This window comes from Vidua macroura, chromosome 14 (assembly GCF_024509145.1).
Source record: "Vidua macroura isolate BioBank_ID:100142 chromosome 14, ASM2450914v1, whole genome shotgun sequence".
Classification (NCBI taxonomy): domain Eukaryota; kingdom Metazoa; phylum Chordata; class Aves; order Passeriformes; family Viduidae; genus Vidua; species Vidua macroura.
The window spans coordinates 16,473,362-16,500,332 of NC_071584.1; the positions used below are offsets into that span (position 1 = coordinate 16,473,362).

The window sequence follows — 26,971 nt, forward strand, 5'->3', positions numbered from 1 at the left end:
CGGGGTTGTCTGAGGGCTCCGGGCTCTGACTGGCCTCCTGGGGTCTTGCACCTCGGCTGACGCTGTTGAGGTTGGCCCCCGAGCGGGGCCTGCGAGCCTGAGGTTGTTCACAAGGTGAAGTCTCAGATTTCGGCGTGGATTAAGGAAAATCAGCTCTCGTTTCCATCATAGCTGCAATGTCTGGCAGTGCCTCCCCCACCTATTTTGTGTATTTCCAAAGGGAAAGCACAAGGTGTATTAATACCACCTTCAGGACTCGGCGCTTTGCACTAAGACTTGAAGCAGGAGCTGCTGCTCTGAGGTGTCGCTGATCCTGCCCAAAGCCAGGACAACTCTTTCTAAAACCTACATTAAACTGGATTCTGCCATCTTCCTAGAAAGCCAGTTCCAGCACCCAACTGGCCTTAACCCCACAAAGTTTTCCCCAGCATCTAAACTTGTACTTTGGTTGTGAATTTCAACTTCTTTGTGCCGTGTCCAGCAGGTCCAAAGAACGATTAATGAGCATCAAATTCCAATAACATTTTACAGACTGTGTCATTTCACATAATATTATCATTTTCTCCCTAAAACTTTTATTTTTATAGACTAAACAAATTCTTGTAGGCCTCATGATCTCATAGGCCATATTTTCTAAACCTTTAGTCATTCTTAGGCTCCTCTGGACTCCACATTCCTGCCCAGGTCTGTAATCAGGTTAATTAGGTAACAGATCTGAGCGTGGCATTTGCAGAGTCAGCAACAGCATCACCACGTTGGTTCAGACTCCTCCTGATCCCCTGTAATCCCCGGATCCCTTTCAGTGCTGCTCCCTGAACAGCTGCTCCCCCGTTCTTGACAAATTCATGGTGACTTTTTGATTTGTCACTTTTTACGTCACCTCCCTCTCCAAGGGCCGAGATGTCAATAGTTTATTATCTTCATGCACTTTGCAGTTAAGCTGAGCAATTCTCCGTCCACGGAGCCACCCCTCTCCCCCTTCCTCCAGTCAATGTTGATCCATCAATGCCATGATTATTTTGTTAAAACACACCAATTATTTAAGGATGGCTCTGACTGGCCTCCTGATTCATGGGAAATGCATTTTCCAGCCTCAGTGTAACCATGTAACCAAATGCAATCACGCCTCCTTCCAGGTCTCCTTAGTTAATCAAGATTTTAAAATAGTGTTTCCAGTAGTTTTCTCCATCGTCTGAATTAACCCTGGCCTGAAACACATTTCAAGAGCTCTTGGTCCCTGAGTTCTCCATTACCATCAAGGTTTGTGCTTGACTGGCCTCAGGAGGTTTCTCCTGTCTCCCTGCAGTTACTCTTTTATCCTTTCTATATTCTGGGAGAAGTTTTTGTGGAGGAGAAACGGGAATTTATTGAAGGGTCTATGAATATCTTCTGACCAACTTGCACTACCAACAGTTTGGATCAAAATGTGCAAGTGAAGCACAGATTTAAAATTCACAACTGATATTTGCATTATATTTGCTCTGCCTTCTTTTTCACCTTTACATTTTCTCAAACACTTTTATTTAAGAAAAGAAAATTCATTAAACCACAAACTGACCTAAATAATGACTAGTGAGAAGATTATTTCCCTCTAAAGAGACAAGATAAGCTGCTGTGAGATGCTGTTATGCTGCAAGTATAAATGGCTGTAACTATGCAGGAAATTACAGACCTGGTTGTAGCTAAGAGAATAAGTTTATTCTAGAGCATTACTTTGTAACATGTGACTTTTTTTTTTATGTTTTTGCCCAAACTGGCATTTTTTATTCAGTACAAAATCCCCTAAAACTGAATTTATGAACCGTCTCAAATCAAAGCAACAAATCAGATGTTAATCTCCTTTTGGTGTGCCAGTGTTTCAATGAGCAAAATTCCACGCTAAAATTTGAATTCTCTTTCTGTAAGGAGTCAATGACTCCAGAGGTAAAACCATCCAGTCTGCAGACAGAAACATGGGCCTAGACCAAACCAAAAGTGACCAGCACAGGACGGTCAGTCTGAACAGCCCACACTGAGCTTAGGGATTGATGCTCAAACGCTGAGGAATGGTTTGAAAATCGGGAATGTCCTGAGGAGAAGGAGGGCCTGCTCCTGCTATCAGAGATCTGTAGTACTTCAGGAATGTTTTCCTGGACCACCTTCTTGAGCTGAAGTAGATCAGGACATTCCTGAATAAAGGCAGAACAGACCTAAGTCACTCTTGGGTGATTGACTGCTCACCTTCCGGGAACAGGCAATCAGATACATGTTCCTTTCTCATTCCTTTGTGCTAAAATTCATGGGGGTTGGAATGCTGGAGATTCCTTTCCACACATTCCGCTCTCAGCCTGGTTCATTTAACTGTGCAACAGCCCCACAGTCACGAGTTCAGAGGAAGGGAAATTAGGATTCTGTGTGTGTGTCGTAGTCATGGCACAGATGACCAGTAATAGGAATTCATATTTTTATGGCAAAATACCACAAACCACATTTTTGTGTTCTGTACCTGGTGTTTGAGTGTCCTTCTGCCTTATTTTATATAACTTTTGGGATGAGTGGATTATTGATCTACAGAAGAGGTTTGTGCTTGGTTAATTTTATAGTTTGTCCTGGGTGATTCTGTGGTTTGTCCTGGGTAAAAATTGATTTATGTGTCAAATTCAGTATTGATCGCAATAAAACATTTAGAGCTTATTAATTTGGGAAGACGAGGATGAGGAATTTAGGATTCTCATTGAGTCTGTTTATCTGTGCTTTAATAAAACCTTTGGCTTAGCTACAGCTTCTTACTGGTCCCTGAGAGTGAAGGGGGTGACTACATGCTCCAGAATTGTATTAAACACAAAACACGGGTAAGAGGATACGAGAATGACTTCCAGGGAGCTTCAGGCATCTATCCCAAAGCAGGACCTCACACTGGAGTTGTCTGGACTCCCTTGACAGCAAACAGAAAAATGCTGGCACCTCTGGGAGCTGGTGCACTCCGTTCTAGGACAGATGTTCAATCAGGCATTCTAAGCCAAAAAATGTATTTCCTCATCTAACACAAAGGAGATTAGTCACAGATTTGGTGCATAAAAATAAATGGAAATGTCCATTTCCACTTACAACACACTGGCACAGGTTTGCCCAGAGAGGCTGTGGAGTCCCCATCCCTGGCAGTGTCCAAGGCCAGGCTGGACGGGGCTTGGAGCAGCCTGGGACAGTGGAAGGTGTCCCTGCCCATGGCAGGGGTGGCACTGGATGAGCTTGAAGGTTTCTTTCAACCCAAACCATCCTGAGATTCTATGAGATACCAGGTTTTCAGCCCAAGTAACAGGAACAGTCGTTCTGTTAATGCTTTTTAGGACACTTTGCTCAACTGGGCCTTCAAGGGTGGCTGCCCTGAAAGGCAGAAGACACAACCCCAAAATCTGCCAACAGCCTGGTCTGGCCCTGGCTCCCTCTGACCCAGGACTGGGCTGGACAGAACACATTTTGTGCTCTGATCACTAAATCCTGCCTTTCTCAAGCCCATCCTGTGAGAAACCCACTGGCTGTGAGCTTGGAGCCAGCTGGAAGGAAGGAAGGAAATGGTGCTGCGAATCAGTGTCTGCTGCCTGCCATTAGGTGTTGGGGGTTTTTACATACTTGGAGATGGCCCCTTGCATTCACAGTCTTGGACTTTGCAGAGGCCTTGAGGTCCCCTAGGACTGAGTCAGCTTTGGTCAAAGGGTCTGCTCACAGACTTGCTCACCCCCAAATTCTCTGGGAATCTTCAAATGGCTTCTGGGAAGACTTCTAGTAAAATAAGTTCAAAATCAGTGCTAAGCGTAGGATGGTTTGTGAAACTTTGCTGAAAACTTTCTTGGTCACAACCCTCTCAGTTGCTGAGTCTCCCTGGGATTGGACTGTAAAAGCTGGGAGCACCAGCCATGTCCTGAGGCTGTGTGTGGAAGCAGTTTTACCCACTCCAGGGGTGCAGGGAGGACCATCTGGCAATGGTTAGGTTGTTTTTATTCGCTGTGTCCATTGATTCTATCCCAACCTGATGCTTTGGCGCGAGACAGATCCTCAGGCAAGCTCCTGAGTTCCTGTCTGGGAACTCCCCACCCTCCTCCTCCTCCACAAACACATGCAAAAAATTCACTGGGGTTTTCTGCCCCAGTTTTGTCTTTTCTGCATGTTCCTGTTAGCCCTCCATGGCAGACTGGTATTAGAAATCATCCTTCAGGCCTCCCACTCCTGCCAAGACTGAAAAATGACTTATTGTGGGTTTGAAGTTTTTGTATGTTGTTTGTCAAACTCTGTTTTTTACACAATTATCTACATGTTCCACTTCATAGAATCACAGAATTGCAGGAAGGGACCTTAAAGCTCATCTCATTCCACCCCTTGCCACAGTAGCGACACCTTCCACCATCCCAGGTTGCTCCAAGCCCTGTCCAAGCTGGCCTTGGGCACTTTCAGGGATGGGGCAGCCACAGCTTCTCTGGGAACCTGTGCCTCACAACGCTTACAGGGCACAATTTCTTCCTAGTACCCAATCCAGATTTGCTCTCTGTCAGTGGGAAGCTGTTACTCCCTGGATGTTTCTGGAGTCTTGCAGTATTCCCTTCCCTTGGGTACTCCAGGGTAACTCAGTGCCCTTCAGGTGCAGGCACAGGACTTGCCAGAGCCCAGGCTGGCTGGCCAGAGCCCAGGCTGGCTGCTGGCTCAGGGCTGGAGGGTGGATGGCCAGTCTGGAGCGCACGGAAAAGCAGGGATTAAATGCTAAGCAAGGAGTTGTGGTTGGCCAGCTCCACTCTGGATGGGAGATTGTCTTCAAAACAGGGAAGTGGTGGAGTCACCATCGCTGAAAGGGTTCAGAATTGTGTAGATGTGACACTCGGGGAATGGGTTAGTGGTGGCCTTGGCAGTGCCGCGTGAACGGTAGGATAGACGCTCTCGAAGGGCTTTTCTGACCTAAATGATTCCACGGTTCTCTGAAAGCACTGCTGACCCCACCCGCCAAGGCACCAATGCGGACGTCCCCATGCCTCCAGTGTGTCACAAAGCCCGAGGCAACTCCCTCCTCCTCTTCTTCCTCCTCCTCCTTTTCTTCCCCCACCTCTTCCTCCTCCTCCTCCTCTCGGGCCGAGGGGAGCGGGCCGGGCCCTGGCCGCAGTCCCGCCCAGCGCCAGCAGGGGGCGCGCCCCGGCAGCCAGCGCGGGGCCGGGCCTGGGGAGCTGAGCCGGGCCTGGGGGAGCCGAGCTGGGCCTGGGGGGACTGAGCCGGGCCTGGGGGGGCTGAGCCGGGCCTGGGGGGGCTGAGCTGGGCCTGGGGGGCTGAGCCGGGCCTGGGGGAGCTGAGCCGGGCCTGGGGGGCTGAGCCGGGCCTGGGGGGGCTGAGCCGGGCCTGGGGGGGCTGAGCTGGGCCTGGGGGGCTGAGCCGGGCCTGGGGAGCCGAGCCGGGCCTGGGGGGCTGAGCCGGGCCTGGGGGGGCTGAGCCGGGCCTGGGGGAGCCGAGCTGGGCCTGGGGGAGCCGAGCCGGGCCTGGGAGGGGGGGCTGAGCGGGCCTGGGGGAGCTGAGCCGGGCCTGGGGGAGCCGAGCTGGGCCTGGGGGGCTGAGCCGGGCCTGGCGCGGGGGCTGAGCCGAGTCTGTGAGTGCTGGGCGGGACGGGCGGTTTTAAGGCAGCTGCCTTGTAACGCCACTCGCTGCTGCCGCTGCAAAGGTGAAGCCAGCACTCCCGGAGTCCCCGCTCTGTGCCCTGAGTGGCCGCCTCCGCCCTGTGCCTGCCACAGTTACACGGAAATCAAGGAAACCTGGCCTTGCCGAGTTTCCAGATGAGGAAGATCTCTTGGACTTCCACACGAAGTCTTTGGAGCAGGGGAGCAGTTTCCACCCCCGCCGCACGGGATGCAGCAGGGCACGGGCTCTGAGCACGGGCTCAGGGTTTGCCCTTTGGCTCCAGTTTCTGCCAGGCTGGGACTGGGAATGAAGCATGGATTTCAGATTTCCTGTTCAGAGCGCTGAGCTGATGTCCCTTGCCCATCACACCTTCTCCATTTCACACAGATCCAGATCATCTCCTCTGGCACAAGCAGGATCCTAGAGCAGACCCTGGCACAGCCTCACGATACTCACAGGTGGATTCTGGATTAATTTCTGTCAGTGGTTACAAAGCAGCTGTGGAGCATGTGGAACATGTTCTTCCTGACCTTTTGGACAAGAGGGAATTTGCAGATGGTTACTGCTCTATCTTTCATTGTGAGATTCTCCTACAGTTCTTTTTTAAAACAGCTTAATTTGCCAGCACTAGGAAGGCTCCATCCTTGCCTGTGCTCCAAGGAAGAAGCGAGGGGATCCTTGCCATCACTGGCAGTGTTTTACTGTGAAATCCCAGGATGACTCTGGGATGGCCAATCCCTTGGGCTCCTCTTTGGGGAGCACCTAAAACTTGGTCATTTTGCTTTAGGTTTTGGTCTACATTGAGAAGGATATTTCATAGCTTCCCAAGTGTTTAACAGTGAAAACAAAAACAACAACGTGAATTTTACAGGAGTAGCGTGGGAATAAAAAACATCGCACTTTCCCATCAATAAAGTAGAAAATTTACTTTTATGAGTCAAGAAAACCAAGTTGTGTCAACAATACCTGATTCGTGTATCGCTCCTAACTTAATAAATCCCATTTCATGAAGATAAAATGCCTCCTTGAGAGCACTTTTGAGAGTAATGATGATAGCAGTGTTTTTAGGAGGCAGGAGGACGAGGTGCAGCTCGCTCCAGGTGAATCTCACCCCTGAGGAGCTGATTCCAGTTCTCCAAGGAGAGGAGAGCTGGCAGCCAGGCAGGAACGCAACAGGGAAGCCCAAAGTTCAAGTGACCCTCCCTCTCCTGTTCTCCACCTGCACTTTTCCCTTCTTTCTGATAAGCTGGGGTTTCTCCCTCCTGCGTTCCTTGCCATGAATCAGGTTACACGCTGGAGCCAACAGGAATTCCCAGGGTGTTTCTCAAGCAGCTGGGAAGGGGCTGCACAAACACAACGGAAGAAACATTCCTTGAAGAATTTTAATCTCCTGGACTTAACTCAGTTTGTTTTAAACAGATTGAAAAGTACACCATTTATTTTATTAAATTCTGAAATTCCTTGAACCAGGGAATTTTTATGGCGTACCATCATCCTCAATCAATTTTGGTTTATTGCTTTTTCAAACATACTTAAAAGTCATGACTGCTTCAAAGATTCATATAAGTATCATAAGTAATATCAAATGGAGGCATATCCTCCTCAAAAGAGTTTTCTTTCCTTTACTATTGGCAAATTAATAGAGCAATTAATTCAACACCTTTAATTCAACGTCTTTTTAAAAATATTTATTTTTGTTAGAAAAACTAATAATTTGAAACAGGAAAGCTTGCTTGGAAAACTCATTTCAGAAATACCTCCTTGTTACCTCTGTACCAAGAGCAGAACAAACATCTTGCTTTCATCTTAGCTTGTAGGTGTAAAATTGCAGCTTCCTGTGCTTATCACTGTACATATTTTCCATTTGCTGTGAACCTGCTATCAGAACAGATAATAAAATATATATGAGGTAATAGTTGGAGTACCAGAGGCAAGTGGGAGACAGGTGCTGGATATAAATTTCCTTCAATAACGTGTCACCATTACTATAACCATTAAAAATGTGGGGGATTTGATGGCTTTTTTTGTGTGTGGAAGATACTTTACAAAAACCACAGGAACGCCAAGAACTCCACTGGATGCCACCTGTCCTTTGGCACGGGCTGGCACATCACTTGGGCAGTACCTTCCACGCTGGAATAGATTTTAAAAGGAAATTCGTAATTCTAAACACCATGGCCCAGAAACAGCCACCCACCCCTGACTCCTTGTGCCCCAGAGCCGGGCGAGCGGCCAAGGCACGGGGCTGGCGGTGCTGCCGCTGCCCTCGCACGGAGCGGGGCAGAGCCACGGCGGCCGGAGGGCAGCCGGTAGCGACGGAGCCCGGCACGGGGCCATCGGTCCCGGGGACCCGGCCGTGAGGGGAGCGGCCATGAGGGGACCCGGCCGTGAGGGCAGCGGCCATGAGGGGACCTGGTGCTGAGGGGAGCCAGCACTGAGGGGAACCAGCCGCTACCATGGCGACCCCCCACGCTTGGCTCCCTCCCTCTCTCCGTCTCCCGCCCCGGTGTCCCCCGGTTCCCCCCGCCGCTCTCACCCCCGCCCTGAAGCGGCCGCCCCGCCCGAGCCCCCGCGTCCCCTCGGCGCGGCCCCGCCGCCATGGCTCCCCCGCCCCACCTCCCCCGCACGTCTCGCGCGGCTCGTCGAGAACGCTCCTCCTCTCCCCTTTCTTTCTTCTTCTTTCTTCTTCTTTTTTTTTTTTTTTTCTTTCCTTTTTTACTATTTATTTATTTAATTAATTTTTAAAAAAAACCATTTTCCGCCCTTCCGGGCTCGGGCGGTGGCAGCTGCGGAGCGAGGCGGGGCGAGCGCTCCCGCCGCCTCTCCGCGCCCGCCCTCCCGCCTGAGCCCCAGCCCGTGCCCGAGCCGCCCTCACACACCCACCGCCCGCCCGGCTCCGCATCCCGCCGCTCCCAGCATGGTCATCAAGGTCTACATCGCCTCTTCCTCCGGCTCCACGGCGGTAAGCGGCGCCCGGGGGAAACTTGTGCCGGGTGGGGGACGCGAGGGGCGGCCGGGCAGTGTGGGGAGAGGCCGGGGCAGCCGCGGTCCCCTCACGGCGCCCGGCGCTGTGCGGGCGGTGCTGCGGCTGCCGCCAACGGAAAGCGGCATTTCCTCGGTGATCCCGCACCCCTCGCCCTGTGCTGGGAAGGCAGAGCCACCACTATTTGGGGTTTTCTTGTCTTGTTCTTGAAGTTCAATTCTAAATGTGTCGTCCGTCATTTGGTTTTGATGAGTTTATTCCTCGCTGATTGTGGCAGGCGTGTGTGGCCGCTGTCCCAGTAGCCTCTGGTTCTTGCCCTGTTGGGAATACTGGGTTTCGCTTTTCGTGGCCCCAGTGTGTTGTAGGCAGAGCTCGGACTGTGTTTTTCAAAGGGAAAATGAAGAGATACACAGAAATAGCGGGATTTGTGCCTGGGTTCAGGTGTAGCTCTATGTCCTCAGGATCATCTGGTTTCTCTTTGATCCGTGTGGGAGATGCTCCGAGGCTGAAATCCGGGGGATTTGCACTTGGTAGGGATGTGCTGGAGAACTACAAAATGCCAGGGACTCAGAAAATGCCAGCTATTGCAGTTAATGATCAGTGACTTTTACTGCAAGGAGATAAAGAGTCTGAGCTGTGGCTGTATGATGACCTTTTCCTGTCACTGTTCATGCTTCAGGTCCCCAAACTTTGGGAGGACCGTGATGTACAGAAGATAAAAACAAGCCCTCACTGCATTGGCTTTCTTTGCTTGAGTGCAGCCACTGGTCTGTGGGCTTCAGCAGATCAAATACCAGTTGGTAAGCTTGGGGTGACAGGCTGCAGATGGCACAGGAGCCTGTGCCTCAGGTGTCCCTGCTGTCCCTCCCTTCCCGGGTCATTTTTAGTAAACTTGATGCCAGCGCTGACAGTGCTGGTGCTGGTGGTGAAAAGCAGAGGATTATTTCATGCTGACTGGGGAGGGTCTTTGAAATCCTGAGTAGCTCATTCATAAAATGGATCCAAAGGACTTTCTGCTGGGTTCGTACAGAATGATCATCTGGAAGGAAAGCAGCAGATTGGAAAAGTAATCCTTTCTTTCTGATGCAGCTGTTAATAGGTTTCAAGTTGACTGCTTCAGTTGCTATAGATTTTTATCAGCGCCCTCTTCATGGCACCTATTGATTTCTGTTGTCTGGTGATACTGAGCTCTAGGGGTGCAAGCACAGATCTCAATCCCAATTGTGTTTTTCTGGTTTTAAATTAAGTTTTTAAATTATTATCTTAGTGTTTTCTGCAGTGCTGCCTGGTCCTCGTGTGGGCTGTACATGTTACAAAGCTCCAGTCTGACTAACTGCTGCTTTTCAGGCTCCTTTGTGCATCCCTGCCTCTGGAATTTGAATGTAGCGTTGGTGTAGTCTGTTTTTTTGGGGAATTTGAGTGTAATGTGCACATGATTGCCAGTTTTATGACGTGTATATTTATATATATATACACACACACACATACACTCATGCCTGTGTCTAAAGCTGGAGCAGCTCAAGGGATCTTGTGGTAATGAGCAAGACTTGCACATTCTTAGATTCCTGCGTACACTGAGGGTGTTTCTGTTGGCAGGACCAGCCCAGCACCTCACTGGGTGATGTTTTCTTTCCAGTATAAGAATTTTAATCGATGTTTCAACCTAAAGTAAGACAGAGAGGCACATCTTTGGAGGGAATGGGAATGAGTTGTTTCTGTGGCTCCTAAAACCGTTGGTGAGACAGGCTTTGCTTGGAGGACCAGAGAAGCCTTTCTGGGTGCTGAATCTGAAATAACCCACTCCAGGAATGGAAAATCCACATCAGAGAAGATTGCTACAGAGAGATGGAACAGAGACAAGGCTGTTTGCAGCAAAGTGACTGAACTGGGTAACATCAGCCTGGAAAGGGCTCTCACTCCTGCTAAGTCATCTTTGTACTGTAGTGACACCCAGCACTGTGTTATTTTGGGTTTTAAAAGGCTAATTTGCCTTAGTAGAAGCAAACGAGAAATAAGTATCAAATCTCCTCCTTCCTGCCCCATTTCTGTAAGCTGAAGAAGCTTTTGTGGGACTGGAAAGTGTCTCCCACTGAATGGAAAAGGGCTGAGGTTGCTTCACACCTCATGCCCTGGGGCTGTGAGTCTTGGAGGGTGCCCAAATTTTGTGGTCTGTTATTGGCAAAGTCCTGCTTTGCTATGTGGTATAATGTGCCACATCACAGTGTATAAAATGTTTCCCCGAGGCACTGTTCTCTATAATGTTTATATTCAGGATGATGTATCTGTGAGGAAAAAAACACTGTGTGAAGCTCATGTCTAAGCAAAGACATTTTATGAGTGTGTTTCAAGGGATTTCTGGAAAGTATGATGATTGACATCTTGTCTGGCCTCCTATTTAAATTTCACTCCATAATGTGATAGTTCCAGCCCCAATTTCTGGTGTGTTTGAAAGTCTTGCTTGGGAAATGCCCCCTTTTATTTAATCTTCCTCACCTTGGCTGGCGAGCTGTGGTCTGGGCAGGGATGCACAGGGATTGTAATGACGAAGAGGAGGTGAGCACACCCTCATGGGAATGTGCATGTGGAGCTGCTGTCCAGGAGCCCTCCTGCACGGCAGACAGGGGAAGTGAGCAGCATTCCTCAGCCTGGGACAGTGGAGGAGGCTACGGACAGAAATGAGACGCAAATGCCGCATTCGGAAGTGCGGGAGCGTTGTAGGAACAGGGACTGTGCTGGCTGTGAGAGGGGTTTCACTGCAACCTCCCACTCCAATCCTTCAGGGGGTGAAAAGAAGAGAGGCCTAAGAGTCATTAGACTCTTGCTCCTGGTAGAAAAGGATACAAGTAGGGAAGAATCTGAATGGCACAAATCCAGAGTGTGATTTTCTCCATGAGATTTTGGTATTTTGTTGATTTTGGGGCAAGAGATTGCCCAGCAACAGAATCCCTTTCTTCCTGAAGGCAGCTGGATTGCCCATTTTATTGATCTCATGTGGAAGGGAACCAGCTGCTTAAATTCTTGGTCTTACAAACGTGCGTTGTTGCCAACAACTGCACAGGTCTTGAGTATGGACTTTGAGAGAATTTGTTCATCCAACATCACCCTGCAGTTCCAGGGGTATGGCTGAAACTGGAGGCTGTGGCTGTGGAACTGAAGTGCCAGCACTGGATGTGGTGGGCTGAGCTCTCTGCCCTGTGCCACCGCCAGTGCTGTGGGCTGTACAAACTGCCACATCAAATGTCTGGTGTCAAGATGCTCTTTGGAGCCAATTGCTTCATCTTTGTGATCTATATCCACATTTCCATCTCTCCCAGCTCTGCTCTCCTCCCTTGTTTTGATGGCTGTGTGAGTGGTTTTCTTTCCTTGCCTCCTACTGTGACTGCAGACACGGCAGAAAGAAGAGATGATCTCCAGAGTCAGAGTCCTGTATTACACAGACCTGCCGCTGTTTATGGATGGTTTTAGAGAGGAAGGGAAATTTAAATTTATTTTTCATTCACAAAGTTAAGGATGTGGGGGGGGTTCATGTTTTTATTGTATTGTCTTCTTGCTTGGGAAAGGATCTAGGTCTTCTCCCAGTAAATGAAGAAGAAAGTGGCCCATGGTCTGGAGAACATTTGCTTGCAATTACTCTTCTCTTTTCCCAGTAAGGCACCAGAGAACTTGCTGGTGCTACTGGAGACATATAAGCAGTGTCAAGGGCTTCCTGGAACATTCCAGGGGAGAAGAGCTCTGGAGAAGAGCTGTTGGAAATGATGAGAGCATGTGTAACCACCAGCTCTTGTCCTTGTTCAACAGTTCAGTGCTTTGAGAGGGCTGGCATGGCTGCTTCATCCTTCAGAAGTTTGAATCCGAGGGAAGTAATACATGGAGAGATGGAGATTGTATAAAAAAAAATTATATTTTGCATTTAAGTTCCCTTTTTTCTCAGATGGTCACAATAAATGCAAATAATGCCACCCGTACAGAGAACGAGCAGAGTCTGTGTGCTTTGTGTTTGTGTTGTTTGGCTGCTGTGAGGTTTCATGGAGTAGAGAATCGTTCAGGTTGGGAAAGGCCTCAAAGCTCATCGAGTCCAACAGCTTTGCCGTGGCAGGAGGTGGCTCTCAGGGGAAATGCAGCCACAGCAGGGTGGCTCTGTGCATGCAGTCCTTATCGGTGAGGATCACAAGTGTCCCTTGTTCTGCTGCCACGTTCAGGGTTCCCAGCGTGCTGTCCCAGCCCGGATGTCTGCGGTCATGGTTGTCGCTGCGGAAGCCCCGAGCAGTGGCAGCAGACAGTCAGGAGCAGCTCGTGAACTTCCTTGGGCTGCCTGGCAGGGCAGTATATGAGGGAAGAAAGCACTGATACACATCTCTGGTAAATAGTCTTGTACTGTGATGCAAGTTTAGGTAAATGCACATTTTATGGGGAAATAAGCTGCATCTGTAGTTGAAAAACAACCTCACTGTGTATGTATGATTTTGTGATACTCAGTTCACGCAATTTATACGCTATGGGTGAAAACTGACTTGTTAAGTTAGGTATTGATTTTTAAACCCTTCTTTTGTGGAAATGTAACACATGTGGAGGACTTTTTTGGATACCCAGTGTTCACCTAACAGAGTTTCTCTCAATAAAATGGTAGGAGTTGTTCTGAGTTAGAGCTTTTGGGATGGAAGACAAAATCCGTAATGTGGCTCAAGCTCGGATGTGTTCCATCTGCCTCCTGGGTTGTTTTTTGCACACTCATTGTTCCAAACTCGAGATAAGTCAAATATTTTTCTTAAAATATTGCATTCAAATTTTTAATGGAGCCAGAGATTAAGTTGGCTGCAGTTGTTGCAATAGTTTTAATATATCAAAATAAAAAACATTCTACTGTGCTTAACTAAAACCAGTTTCTGACAGCAGGAGAAAGATGGAAAATTCTACTCCGCAGTTAAAGCCAGGAAAGGCTTTTTGCTGGGAATTTTTCTAGGTTGTATATGCAGATAGGACAGTGTTTATTCTGAGGTGGTGCATCAGGATTATGTCTCTGCTTGAGGAGAAGAGGCAGATTTTGGGGAGAGGCTGGGTGCTGTCAGCTTGTGCTGGCTTTCCCTTGAACCCTGAACTGCAGCTCGTTCTAAGACAGGATGCACACAGCGTCATGTCAGGGCTAAGCACTTGTGGGTTTTAAATAAATATTTATAGAGTTGAGGACGGAACTTTTCTTGTCCTGGGGCATTAAAGTTACACTCACAAAATTCCTATAGAAGTCAGTGAATTGGCATCGGGGTTAACGAGCAGAGGGTGCCAAGACTTGCATCTCTGCAAGGTTATTCTTACTCCTTCCAGGAGTAAGTAAAGGAGGAATTGGGGAAAGGGGAGAGAAAGGGAACTACACCAATATTGACAGAATTCAGCTGTTCAAGGTCAAAACAGAATTGAAATATTCCCCTCTAAGACAAAAACAAGAGCTAAGGATGCATCGTTGCCATAGCTAAAGGGAGGTGACCTCTCCCTGGTCCTTGTGCTCCCCAGCCTTGGAAGCACCAATCTCAGTTCTTGGCTCTGACTGGACAGCTGGAAACCTGAACCAAATCCACATCTTATATCAATATTCTGCTATTCAGGAATGTTTCTGCTCAAACATGAAAATTTGGTGTTAATGCCATTTGTTTAACCCTGGCCATACACAGGGGAGACTTTCAGCTTATGATTAAATTTAAATGCTTTTGTTGGTCAGATATTTAATTGAGCCTGAAAGAGCTTTGATTGTAATGCTTATCTACTCTTGTTTGTCCCAGAATAAAAGCCTCCATCCAGGAGCACGTCCTTCCTGGGACAGCACCTCCAACTCAATGTTAAAGCCATTTTCTAACACTGAAAAGGCAGCAGAGTGAGACTGAGCTTTAAAGCACCAGAAGAAAAATGTGAAAGGTCAGCATCCAACTGGCCTGACTGAGGTTTGTGCTCTCAGGATACAGCTGAAGTTGTTTTCACATCCTGACTTACAGCTCCTTCCTGGACTTGGTTTCCCCTGTGAGACGTGGATGTGGTGATTTATTTCTTTAATTAATGATCTGAAGTTCAGTTTTTCTGGGGCTGTTTCCGTGCATGAATCAGCCTCTCTAGAAATTCTAAAGGCGCTCGAGTGTAAAATTTTAACTACTACCTGTTGTTTGATTGCTGGAGTGTTGGAGTGAAGAGAGACGCCAAAGGCAGCCGTGGTTTGAAAAAAGATCTCAGGGAAATCTGGGAGCTGCGAGCCATCTTCCGGTGCTGCACAAATGGATGTTGTTCTTCACTGGGCTCTGGCCCAGCAAATGTGTGGACAGAGGCAGAGCAGGGAGGAGAATCAGTGCAGTGTCAGAGGAGAAAGCTGTGCCTCACACCTGAGCTACCTGGAGCATAGGAAGGAGGGTCATTCATAATAATGAATCCCTTGATTTCTGGAAAGTTTTGGACAAATGTTAGCCAGGTTAAAAATCCTTTTTTTCCCAATTTATTACAATCTGCAGAAGTTACCAGGAGACTCCCACAGAGATTTGTGCTGGACTCTAAGCAAAGAGTGCAAGAAGAGCCTGCTGTTGCTGTCCCAGCTGGAAAACTGGGAAGAAACAATGGTTGTCCTGTGCAAGAATGAGGTTTAAACTCTGCTAAAATACTGTTTAGCAGAGAGGTCTTGGAGCTATACTAGGTAATTTTACAAAAATACCATATTCGTGGCCATAAAAAGCAAACAGAATGTTGGGAATGTTTACCATGGGAAAGGGCAAAAGAAGAAAAAAAACCACTGTATAAAAGTGTGGTGAGTCTGTCTTTAGTAGACTGGAATTGTTGTCTTTAAATCATATAAGAAAGTGAGAAAAGGGAAGAAGGTAGGGTGAGATGATCACTGTAGGAGGAACAACCAAATAAGGCAGAATTTGTGGATGATAAGGTGGAAGCTGTGGCTGCCCCTGGATCCCTGGAAGTGCTCAAGGCCAGGTTGGATGGGGCTTGGAGCAACCTGGGACAGTGGAAGGTGTCCCTGTCCATGGCAGTGGGTGGAACTGAATGGTCTGTAAGGTTCCTTCCCACCCAAACCTTTACATGATTCTGTGAGTTCTGCAGCTGAGAAAGAAAGAGCTGAAAAAGTCTGAAATGTGATAACATCGCGTCAGGCATGGGAGAACAAACAGGAAGGGATTATTAATAATTTTCCCTAATGGAATGACTGGGGGAGAGCAAGTGGAAGTGGCAGGTTCGGAGTAAATGAAATGCTTTGTTTGACAACAGAGATTTCAGGGAGGAACTCCCTGCCAGAGGATGTGGTGTACAGCAGAAAGTGCATGGACATGGGAAGCAATGAGACAAATTAAGGGGAAAAGTCTATTAAGGGCTATTAAACATCACTACTACACCTCTGACTCAAGACTGTGAATTACTGGAGTCTGGGAAGAAAGCTGGATGTGGTGTAGCTCTTTGTGCTCAGCCTGATGGCATGATCTTCCCTGGGAGCTGTAACCGGTGGAGACAGGAGACTGGGCTAGACAAGTGTTGGATCCAGCCCAGTAAAGCTTTCTTCTCTTCTTGAATGAAATTGGCTCTGCTCCCAAAATTATGTTAACAGTTTGCATTAAAAAAATTAAGACCATGTTGTCCAGGAAAATGTTTGGTGGAAAATAAACATGTGTGTGTTTGGGATATGTTGGGTTGGTGTCTCACATTTCCTACATCCGAAACAAGGGATGTTTGGGGATTGGGGATTGGTCTTGGTGATTCCAAGACCAGCGTGATTGTGCAGATGCTGACACACTGCATGTTCAGCCCGTGTTTAGGGTAGGTGATCAGACACCTCTGCTGCCTTAGGCATAGATCAAAGTCAACTGGAAAAGCCTGATGGAAACAGCAAACACAAAGCTTCTGGGAAAAATCATGGCAGTTTTCACATAAACCCACATTTTTATGGGAATACTTGTTGCCAGGCAGGTTTAAACAGCACATCTGTATTCACCTCATGGGATCAACCTCTGGCTCTGCTTATATCACTGGGAATTCTGCCATGGACTACAGCAGGACAAGATTTTATTCCTTAGGAAATACTTAATGCTGCTTATCCAAGACATTTCTGTGCACATGTTGCAAATGTATTTGGCCAGAGCAGCAGCTGCAGAACAATTGGCAGAGCAGGAAAGGAACAGAATAACTCTGTGAATGAATTAAAATATATCCCAAAACATTTTCACTGGATATGGATAGAAATTAAGTTCAAGTGAAGCTGATTTATGGCTAGTAGATGTTTGGTAGTTTTTTTTCCCTAGGCAAGAAATACAATATATGTGAACAGAAATGAAAAGGAGCAGGTTTGCAAATTTCCTTGTTAGTGCCCCTGGTAATCCTGATTAAGAACTGGAAATTCCACACTGTAATGCAGATAAACAAGTCCCTTGGTTCTGGTAGCTCAGTCCATGGAACCTTTGTGCCTGAGCAATCTTCTTCCAATTTTCTGTTCCCTTCCATCACATTAAAGTGTACCAGGAGGTCCCTGTGAGAGCCTCCCTTCACCTGCAGAGGTCTGGGCTTTGTTGTGCATGCTGTGGAAACGCTAACTTGGGAAATGTTCCCCTCAGGAATTTACACCTGGATGAACTGAGGAGCTGCTGGACAGACAGCTCCACCTTCCATGGAATGATTTGGGACCCAGGCTGGCAGCTTGGAAGGCACTGGGAGAGCCATCCCTCCCACTGCCAGCCATCAGCATTAGGCTGACACTGAGGAACAGCAGGGGAATGAAGCCATTTTGGCTGCTTGCCCAGGCCTGGAGAACTCCATCCTACAGCAAATAAACAGCTGGGGACTTAAACTTTGAAAAAATAAAATTCTGTGTGCATTTGTCTTAGTTTCTGATTGGGGTAAGCAGAGGCTGGCTTGCACTGAGGCAGAAGGAAGCTTGTGGTTTAGGAGGAAAAAAAAAAAAAAAACAGATACCATGGTGACAAGAGGGATCTATAAATCTTAAAAAAGACAGTGGGGAGTTGCAAAGTGGCTCCAGGTCGTGGCTCCAAGGCATGGGCAGCATCCAGATGAGTGCTCCTGCTCTGGGGCTGCAGGGATGCAGTGGGTGAGAGCAGCCTGATGGTGGGAACAACCTTGCTGTGTTGGAAAATGCTCCATTTTGTTAATTCCTGAAAGAGTCACTTTGGGATGTCTCCTGAGCAGTCCTGAGAGCCAAGCCCCAGGCATTGGCCTTCCTGGCTATGGCAGGCAGAGCTTGGCCAACTCCTGTGTTGTTTCAGCTGCCCAAAGTGTTAGAAACTGCAGTGTGGCCAGGTCTTGTGAGAACAATTTATCTCTCCCACTTAGAGACACAGTTTTTAGACAATATTTTGTCCAAGTAACATAGAGAAGGATCTGGGGCCTTCAGGGTGATTCACACTTGAAATGTTACCCAGGGCAATTAATTACTGGGTCAGAAAACTGCTGCCCATACAGGCTGTGCTCTGCTGAATCTTTCCTCTCCAGGAAGCTTTTTGGATGCTGTTCTATCTCGAGACAGCCTGGCTCTTCTTGAAAAGAGGAGGAAAATTTGTATTAAATTTTTTTAATCCATAGCTTTTTCTCTTCCTTTGTATTATGATATTTAGGTATTTAAGTTGAAGAAAAAAGCTTTGTTCTCTTCAAAAAATTACTTGGTTTAGTTTTAGAACAGCAGTCAGCAAAAAGACTCTTTGTTAACTAAGATCTGTGGTATATGAATTCTTCAAAGATAAAAAGTAATACACATCAGAGGCACCTGGATCCCTGAGGCCATGTTGTATTTCTTCTGCAAGTAGTCTTTTATTTAAAGAATAAATGCCTAGCAATATAAAGGCAGTGAAACAGCAATTAATGCTGTAAACTTTTACTCTTGTCAGTTAATTTAGCCTCTGTGTGCTAAACCATACAGGAAATAAACTTTGCTTTTATTGTAAACCACAGGGGCCTCGTGCAGAACTGTCTGTGCTTTTAATTCCTTTCCTAACCTGAGTTCAGCTTGTCACACAAGCACAACCAAGCTGCTTTCCCTCTGCTGTGCAGGGCTCCTCATCACCAGCAGAAATCCACAGCTTCTGAAAAATAATTACAGGAGCAGCTGTTTCAATAAACCCCCAAAGTGCAGCCCTGTGTGTGCTGTTATCTCAGGCTGCTTCCCTGGAAATACTGGAGTGCTGGGCTGATGGGGAGGGTGAAGTCTCAGGGACACTGAGGTGGCACCTGGCAGTTTGTGTCAGTTCTTACATGGGGAGTTGCTGCCAGCATTGCACACACCCGACCTGGGATCTCCATGAAGCTGAAGAGAAAGGAGAAATAATTCTTCAGGCTTTCAGAAAGAGGCTGGCTGAAAAAAAAAGGATTTAGAACCTGACAACAGGGGTGAGGTCCAGACTGTCAGGACTTTTTAAGGCTTCCAGAGCAAGCAGTTAGGTGACCAGCAGCACCTTCAGGGCCTTTCCCCTGCTTTTCTCAGCCACATGGTAAATGTTTGAGTATTTAGGAATATATCATGTGTCAGAGAGTTGTCTGCATCTTGTGATACTGACCCTCACTGTCTTGCTGGAGATCAGTCTTCTGTGTGGTAAATTGCTTTACAGTGTACAAAGCCTGTCTGTGGGGCTGGGCTGTGGTGTATTAATTGATTCTACCATTTGTAGAATCAGCCAGAAATGATCCCTGAAAGTAAATAAGCAGTGATTTGAAAAAATAATTACTCCTGATGACGCAGGAAAGGGAGCTCTGAGAGGTGAAGAGAAAATTGTTCAAGGAGTCTGTGACAGAGGTAGCTTGGACTTAAGGACTTTTTGGTTTTTTTTCTTCCACATAGCAAAAGTTCCCCTTTCCCTGTTTTGTGACTCTGATAGGAGAGTCCAGTGAGATGCTGAGGCTGTGGAGCTCCCAGGAATAGCAGAACAACTGGTTGATGGGTGGGAATGCTCCCAGACCCTGCCACTCTCAGCCCTGTGCTGTTCAGGAGTTGTTGGTTTGGTACTGGGCTTTGGGAAGAGTGGATCTGTTCATTTTTATTTAACCCAGCCCTGAGTTTGGATGCTGTGACAAGGGCACATGGAGACTTCCAGGGAAACTCAGCCTGCCAAGCTCCACGTCTGCTGCAGAAAACAACTGTGTGTAATAAATGAAGAGTTCACATTCTGCTGCTGCTTGTGCTTTGTCAGTGCATAACTGAGATAATGGGGCCTGTATTCCGCAGTAGGAAGCTTGCTTTTTGTTAGTTTTGGACCAGAAGAGCAGTTTTCAGGCTTATAAAAGTCAAATGCCACAAGACTGACTTAGAAAATTGCCAAGGGTCAATTTATTTAGTATTGTAATGGTGGTGTTTTCCTGTGGATGATGACAATTCTGGGTGCTGCGGTGTCAGTGGTGGTTAAAGCTATGGTTGCCATACATCAATGTTTCTTTACATCCTCACCTAAAGGAAAGTAAGAGGAAGCCTAGGTTTGGAAGCTTGATTTTGCAAGATGTTTATTCTGGATAACTAAAGTAGTCATTAAAAAAAGTAAAAAAATATCATCCTGATATATGAATATTTGCATTTGCAAATTCTTCCTGCTGCTGAGTGAAGCAAAAGCCTGCGGCCATGGTCTGATCCCTGCTTTCAGTCCTTATTGCTGCTGGGAGGGGCAGTCCTGCCTCCCCTGGCTCATTTCTTCCCTTTGCTTGTGATGGCACAAGAATCCCCCCAGCCACCTGTGAGCTGGGCTGGTGCTCCAAAGCAGCGCTGCTGTGGGAGATTCCCTGCTCAGAGCTCCACGGAGCCCGGCCAAGGCATAGCCTGGCTCCAACCTCTGCTCTTTGAGCAGGGACAGGACCCCAGGGGACGGCTGGAGCTGTGTCAGGGGAGGTTCAGACTGGATGTTATAAGGAGATTGCTCATCCAGAGGGAGCTCAGGCACTAGAACAGCGCCCCAGGGAATGGTCACAGACCCAGAGCCCCAGGACCCGGCACTCTCAGGCACAGCATGGGATTGTTGGCATGTCCTCTGCAGGGCCAGGAGTGGGATTCGATGATCCATGAGGGTCTCTTCCAACTCAGGATATTCTGTGAGTCTGTGATTCTAAGAAGTGGTGTCCATGCTCAGAGACAGGCCTTTGGATTTGGTGGAGAGGGCCTCTTTCCATATCCCTGATTTATGCAGATTGAGTGTCTATGGTCCTGGTAAGGAGCTGTGCTTCCCCCTCCCAGATAATCCTGCCCAGACCTGGCTGGATGAGGGGAGGTTTGGGGGCAGCTTGTGCAGAGCTCCTGCATGAGGATGGGCAGGCTTTGGATGTTGGAGGGGTCAGGCTCTGGAGTTTGGAGCTGCTGCCAGCCAGTGCCCAGAGACTTCCCAGAGACTCAGGCAAAGTTCATCCCTAATCAAACACAGCTCCTGGTGGGGTTGTTTGCTGAGATCACGTGAAGGGAGGGGAGAATCCTGCTGCTGTCCCTGGGCCTGGAGCCCAGCGTGAGCAGAGTGCAGAAGTGTCAGGCACCCTCCATGCCTCTGATCAAACCTTCTTTGTCTGAGGGGACAAGTGTCAGTCTGACACCTCTCCAGATGTGGGACACCTCCTGGCATTCAGCAGCTGGAAGCTTCAGTTACATTCATTGTTTTTCTGTGTTCAGGCTCTTGGGTTGTCTACAAAAAGTAGGCAGGGAGGTTTGGTGCCTCTGCTAGTACCAGCTCCAGTACTGCCAGAACTTCTTGGACTTTTGGGTTTTAACTTCTCCCTTGCCCAGCTGCTGGGCATCTTGTGTTCCATATGCATGGACGCACAGTATAAAAAGGCTCACTGTCATCCTGTGAGCAAACATCTCTATTTTTTGGTTGATGATAAAATGAGATTTTAAATGTTAAAATCTTGCATTAAAATCCCTGCAAGTGGAAGTTTTGGGGTTTGTTTGGTTTTGAAATCCAGGCAAATAATCCCATTGTGTATTGCTGCCACTTTTCACAGATCTTAAAAAAACGGAAAAAAGGAAGGAAAAATCCCAGAGAAACAGAAAGTCAGTCTCTGGATATTTGCAGAGTCTGTGTTTGGGGAGGCAGTCTTTGAGCAGGCCATGATCACTGTGGGGAAGAGCTTTGGCATATCCTGACTTGTGAATGACTTTGACTTGGCAGTAGTGACCCTCTGTAAGCCTTTTACAGAATGAACAGAAGCATCTAAGCAGAGAGTAGAGGGATGTGTCACTTCTGGCTGTGGTGAGGACAGATATTATCACTCAAGGAGGGTGCATCTGATCTGCACAGCCCCCCAGAACACTCCCAGCAGTTTGTGCATCTCTGGAAGGCTTGAGACTGAGCTGGGCTCTTGGGCAAAACAACTGGATGCTGCCAGTGCAGTCAGGAGCCTGGACAGGGCAGGAGATGCTGAATGGGCAACTGAAAATGTGTTGGGGAGCAGCCAGGAAGGAGAGAGTTGAAGGACAGTGCACTGTGTCACCCTTCTTTTCATGGAATCATGGAATATCCTGCGTTGGAAGGGACCCACAAGGATCAAGTCCAACTCCTGGCTGTGCACAGACACCCCAACAATCCCACCCTGGGCATCCCTGGGAGTGTTGTCCAAACGTTCCTGGAGCTCTGGCAGCCTTGGGGCTGTGACCATTCCCTGGAGAGCCCGTTCAGTGTCCTACCACCTTTTCCTTGCAGCCAAAAAAAGAGGAAGATTTACTTCTGAATTTGATGCTTCAGTAGGAAAAGAGGTGGGGTTTCAGGTGACAGAACCATTTTCATGTACTGGAACAAAATGTGAAGTTTATTAAATGGTACTTTTAAACATGGGCTTCAGGTGTTGTTGATAAAATGTTCTCTGTTAGAATCCTGGTAACACCATAATAGTCCTTGACAGGCAGGTGCTAAAGGATGAATGGATTCACCCCACTCGCCTCCCCAGTGCTTGGGTATCATTTGTTAAAAGCAGAATTTGCCTTAAGCTGTGATAATAATGTTAATCCTTAAGGTGCCTTCATGGAAAGTAAACCTGAAACACATTAAAAAGTCATCAGGGCTTTGTTAGGCAGTGCTGCTGCTGCTGTGTGCCAGAAGCTGGGGAGATATAAATAAGGAAATGTTACTTGTCCTCCTACTTGACTAATGGGTAGAGGAATCTGCTTTTGGCCACTGCAGGAGGAAAGTAGCTAAACAGACACTGGATGCTGCAGCAAGACAGTTCTGACTTATTTGTGGCCTTTTCGGATCTTGTTAGAGTTTGACTGTAGTCGAGGTGTGGTGGAGTTGGCTGTACTGTGTGAGTGACACCAAATTAGTGACACTGAAAAACTTTACTGGAACGCTGACCTCAAACCCTTCTTGCTGCAGCAAGAGAGAAAATGTTTCTTAGGTTTTCTTAACTGATTCCTTGAACTCCAACAGCAAGTTGGCAGTGTGGCACTTAGGAACTGCTCAGCTGTGCTGGGCTGTGCCAGCCAGAGGGGCCAGGCTGGTGTTGCTGGCTGAACTTCCCAAAGCAGCCCAAGGGAACTAAATGCCAAACCCCCTGGGATTTTATTCTCTTTGCAGTCTGTGTCAGAGTAAATAAAAGTGAGTGGGAGTTGGGTCTCTAAGCACCCTTGGCTCCCTTGAGAATCTTGATTCCCCAGGACTTTATCACACGGAAGTGATGTTAACTTTCCTGTTTGGTTCTTCTGGTAGGAAAAAACTTGTTGCATGCACAAGGATCTTTGGACTTGGGTGTTGTTGGTGTGGGATTTAACAAGTTTTTAGGCCTTGGGTTATTGAATGAATGCAGTTACAATGGCATTATAATCCATGAGAGAAGCTTTTATTTTTGTTCTCATGAATCAGCTTTTTCATTTATGTAACTTTCTATGGTTTCTGGAGCAAGTTGTGGTCTTGTTTTGGGAAGTTCAGGCTTTGTCCTTTGTTCCAGCTATATTTTTGGCTTGTGTTCCAAAATCTGGTGGGGTGGTACCTTATGCCAGGCTAAAGCCCTGTTACAGACAGCCCATGTGTGCTGCCAGACATGATGTAACCTCCAGGTTAAATTGCAAAACCCTTTTGGTAGCCTGGATGTTCTGCCAGCCTCACTCTTGACTGGTCACTTTGCATCCTTTCACCTTTTCTTGCTTTTAAAAGGTGTCTTCCAAAGCCACACGTGAGCAGCAGCAATGTGGTTGTTGCTCTCAGTGGGAGCTGGAGCCTGTTTCCTCCTGCCCAGGTCTTGGGCTGGTGATGCTGCTACATACCTGGTGGTAAAAACCATTTCCAAATAAACCAATTTTAAGCTGTTGGGGTCTAACCACATCAAACCAGCGCTGCTGTGCAGGATTCATGTGGCTATTGCCATGGGCTTTCCCAAAGAACCCTGCAGGGAGAGAGTCAGGACATATGGAGTCCATCTGGACACTGCTGAATTTTTGGAAAATGAAAAAAAAGAGCAGCACATGTCCAGCGTGAACTTTTCCAGCCTCCTGTGTTTGATTCAGGTCCCGTAAGTTCATGGTAGTTTTGCTGTGTTTGTCCTCAGTCTCATTCCCTCCAGACCAGAATCCATTGGGAGAGACAATGATGGCACCACTCGTGTAATGCTGTGCTTAAAATAACCAGAACAAAGAAGGGCTTTGAGCTCTGTGATGATAATTACCCAGACCTAAAAATAAGCAGATGTTCTACCAGGCAGGGAGAAATAAGAGTGAGACAGGAATTGCTGAGAGACACCTGGCAAAGCTCTGATCAAGCCAGGTGATGGCTGGAGTTGCCTGCAGGGAGAGGTTTCCCACCCTCTGACCACATTTTACACCAAAACTGGCACATTGGATTTTTAAACTAATATAGGGGGTGAATAAATGGCTTATTCAAACAAATAAAACCAACAAAACCACTCTAGACCAAAAAATATCTTCTGGAATATTAAAGTAAAAGCAAGGAAAACTGTGATGGAGAGCAGGACTGAGGCTGCTCGGAAGGGAGCCCTGCTGCCAAGTGCTGGGGTGGGGAATGAGCTTAGGGGGCCGACAGGAATCTGTGACATTTAAATCCATGGCTGAGCTGCTGGGCTGTTTAACTCCTGCAAATTAGGTTGTAGTGGGAGGAGAAATTCTAAGCATTTTGCAGCTCATTTGCAAGGATGAGCTTCTGCATTAGGGACTCTGGGTGAGGATGGCAAGGTCATTTGAGAAATTAGGTGAGACAAAAAAACCAAACCAAAACCCCCAATAGTTTTTACTCTTAATTCCAAAAAGTGGCAGTGGGTTGTGGCAGTGTGGCCCCAGCTCAGTCCACAGGTCACCCTGTGACAAGTCAGTTTGTCATGGCAGCACTTGGCATTCCCCATGCTGCCCATTCCTGCCAGGAAAATCACTGGGGGTTTCCACCTTGCTGCTGCTGGCTGGCAGGGGAGTTTGCACAACATTTATTGCACTGCACTTTTCCCATTCACTGCTTACGTTTCGGCTTATCCATCTTCAGGAGACTCTGAAGCTTCTGGAAAACTGATGGCTATGAGTCTGGCCACAACCAGTAGCATCACCTGGAGTTTAGACTTCACCTTCCTGCACAAAGCAGCTGCTTCTGGGATTTAAAGACTTGCTCCCACTAAGGAAGAAGCAGCATCTTTAAAACCATCACTGGCATACAATACAACTGCTTTAAAGCTGTAGTTGTTTTTGAGCATCTGGAACCCCGAGGCTAGAATTGGAATTGGAAATGGAAAAAAAAATCCCTTTTAAATGTGTTGTCTTGAAACTGAATGAGAAATATGTAAGATCAAATGTAATATCTGCTCTAAGGTGTTGCTTCTCTGTTGTCCTGGTGCTGGATCCCAGTTGTGAGGTTGGGAGAGGCAGCTCAGGACACACCTGCAGCAGGAGCTGGAGAGAATCCCAGAATTGTGGAATTGTTATGGTTGTAAAGACCTTTGAGATCATCAAGTTCAACCATAAACCCAGCCCCGTGTTCATCACTAAATCATGTCCTCAAGTGCCACATCCACATGTTTTTTGAACACTTCAGGGAATGGTGACTCCACCACTTCTCTGGGCAGCCTGTTCTAACGCTTCATAACCATTTCCATGAAAAACTTTCTCCTGATTCCTAATCTAAACCTTCCCTGGTGCAACTCGAGGCCATTCCTTTTGTCCTGATGTTATAACCAATGCTGTAATGATGGCTAGGAACATCATAAGAAATCCCTTTATCATTCTTTTATATCCTCACAATAAAGCATGAGCCATTTAATCCCATAATTGGGAAAGAAATTAATAAAATCTATGTTTTTCCCTGCGTGGAGGTTGGGACACAGGAGCCACAGAAGTGGTGGAGAAGTCTCCTGCCAAGGGCCAGGATGGCAAAGCCACAGTCAGCAAGTTTATTGTTGGATCAAAACAGCAGCACTCAGACTGTAAACTTATTTTGAGTTCCAGTGGTCCATAAATAGATTTCCAAAACATGTCTATTGTCCAACCAGGGATTTATTTATAAACTGAAAAAATAACAAGACTCAAATAAACCAACCCAAACCCCTTCTTGGCCAGCAGCATGGACTGGACTGTGCTCTGTGTGTGCCTGTGTACACCAAATGAGATAGACCCTTCTGTGAAGTTCAGTTCCAAAAAGTGTTTAAAATTAGTGTTTCCCTGCAGTGGGGTGGTGCTGCGAGAAGTTGGCTCTTGAACAGCCAGCACAGTCCTGGCTGGAGCTGAGGCTGGAATGCTGCCTGCTCACTGGACCAAGGTTCTGCAGCATCATCCCTGCCTCCTTTCTGCTTATTATCTTTTAGCTGAGTTATTTTTTTTAAATTTTTTTCAATGATTAAAGATTTGGAAGAGATTCTAAAATGTTGCAGCATTTTCTGGAAAGTTTATTCCCACTTTGGGGTTAAAATGTTATTTTTGATGGATTGATTTGTTGGCAAACATCACCTGTTTGTACTCTTGGCAGCTTTGATGTGGTTTCTCTTGTGTTACTGACATCACTGATGGGAGTTAGATTAAGAACAGTAAATTGAATTTCTGATGTGTACTCAAGTGAGGGGCGATACTTGTTCACAATTCTACACTCATTTTTATAATGTTATTTTGTGCCCATGCTCTGTTGAAAGCTTAATGTTTTGTGATTGGCTTGTAACTGAAAGAGAAGGGAATCTTGATACCCAGTGGATTTTGTAGCACAAGATCACAGTGTGTGGTGAGACTTTGCTTAACCACCAATAACTTGCCATAAAGCTGTTTCTGTCCTGGAACCAGACCCTGAAATCCAAAACAAAGAGAAAATAGATTTATTTCATTAAACGTTCCTTTCAGTATTATCTTGGGAACATCAGCAAGAAGTAAAATATCTCCACTCACCTTAGGAATTGTTTTTCTCCCAAGTGTGTGTTGAGCAGGATGTGTTTCTGTTTCTGGGGTTGGGT

At 47.1% G+C, this 26,971-nt stretch overlaps 1 protein-coding gene across 1 annotated transcript in view; it reads left to right on the forward strand.

Moving 5' to 3' along the window:
• The first annotated feature begins 8,366 nt into the window (after window positions 1–8,366).
• SH3BGRL (SH3 domain binding glutamate rich protein like) overlaps window positions 8,367–26,971 on the forward strand; it is a 30,313-nt gene continuing 11,708 nt past the window's right edge. The window contains exon 1 of the mRNA XM_053990233.1: window positions 8,367–8,590. Within this exon, the coding sequence (XP_053846208.1) occupies window positions 8,546–8,590 (45 nt within the window). The 5' untranslated portion in view covers window positions 8,367–8,545. The remainder of the gene's footprint in view (window positions 8,591–26,971) is intronic.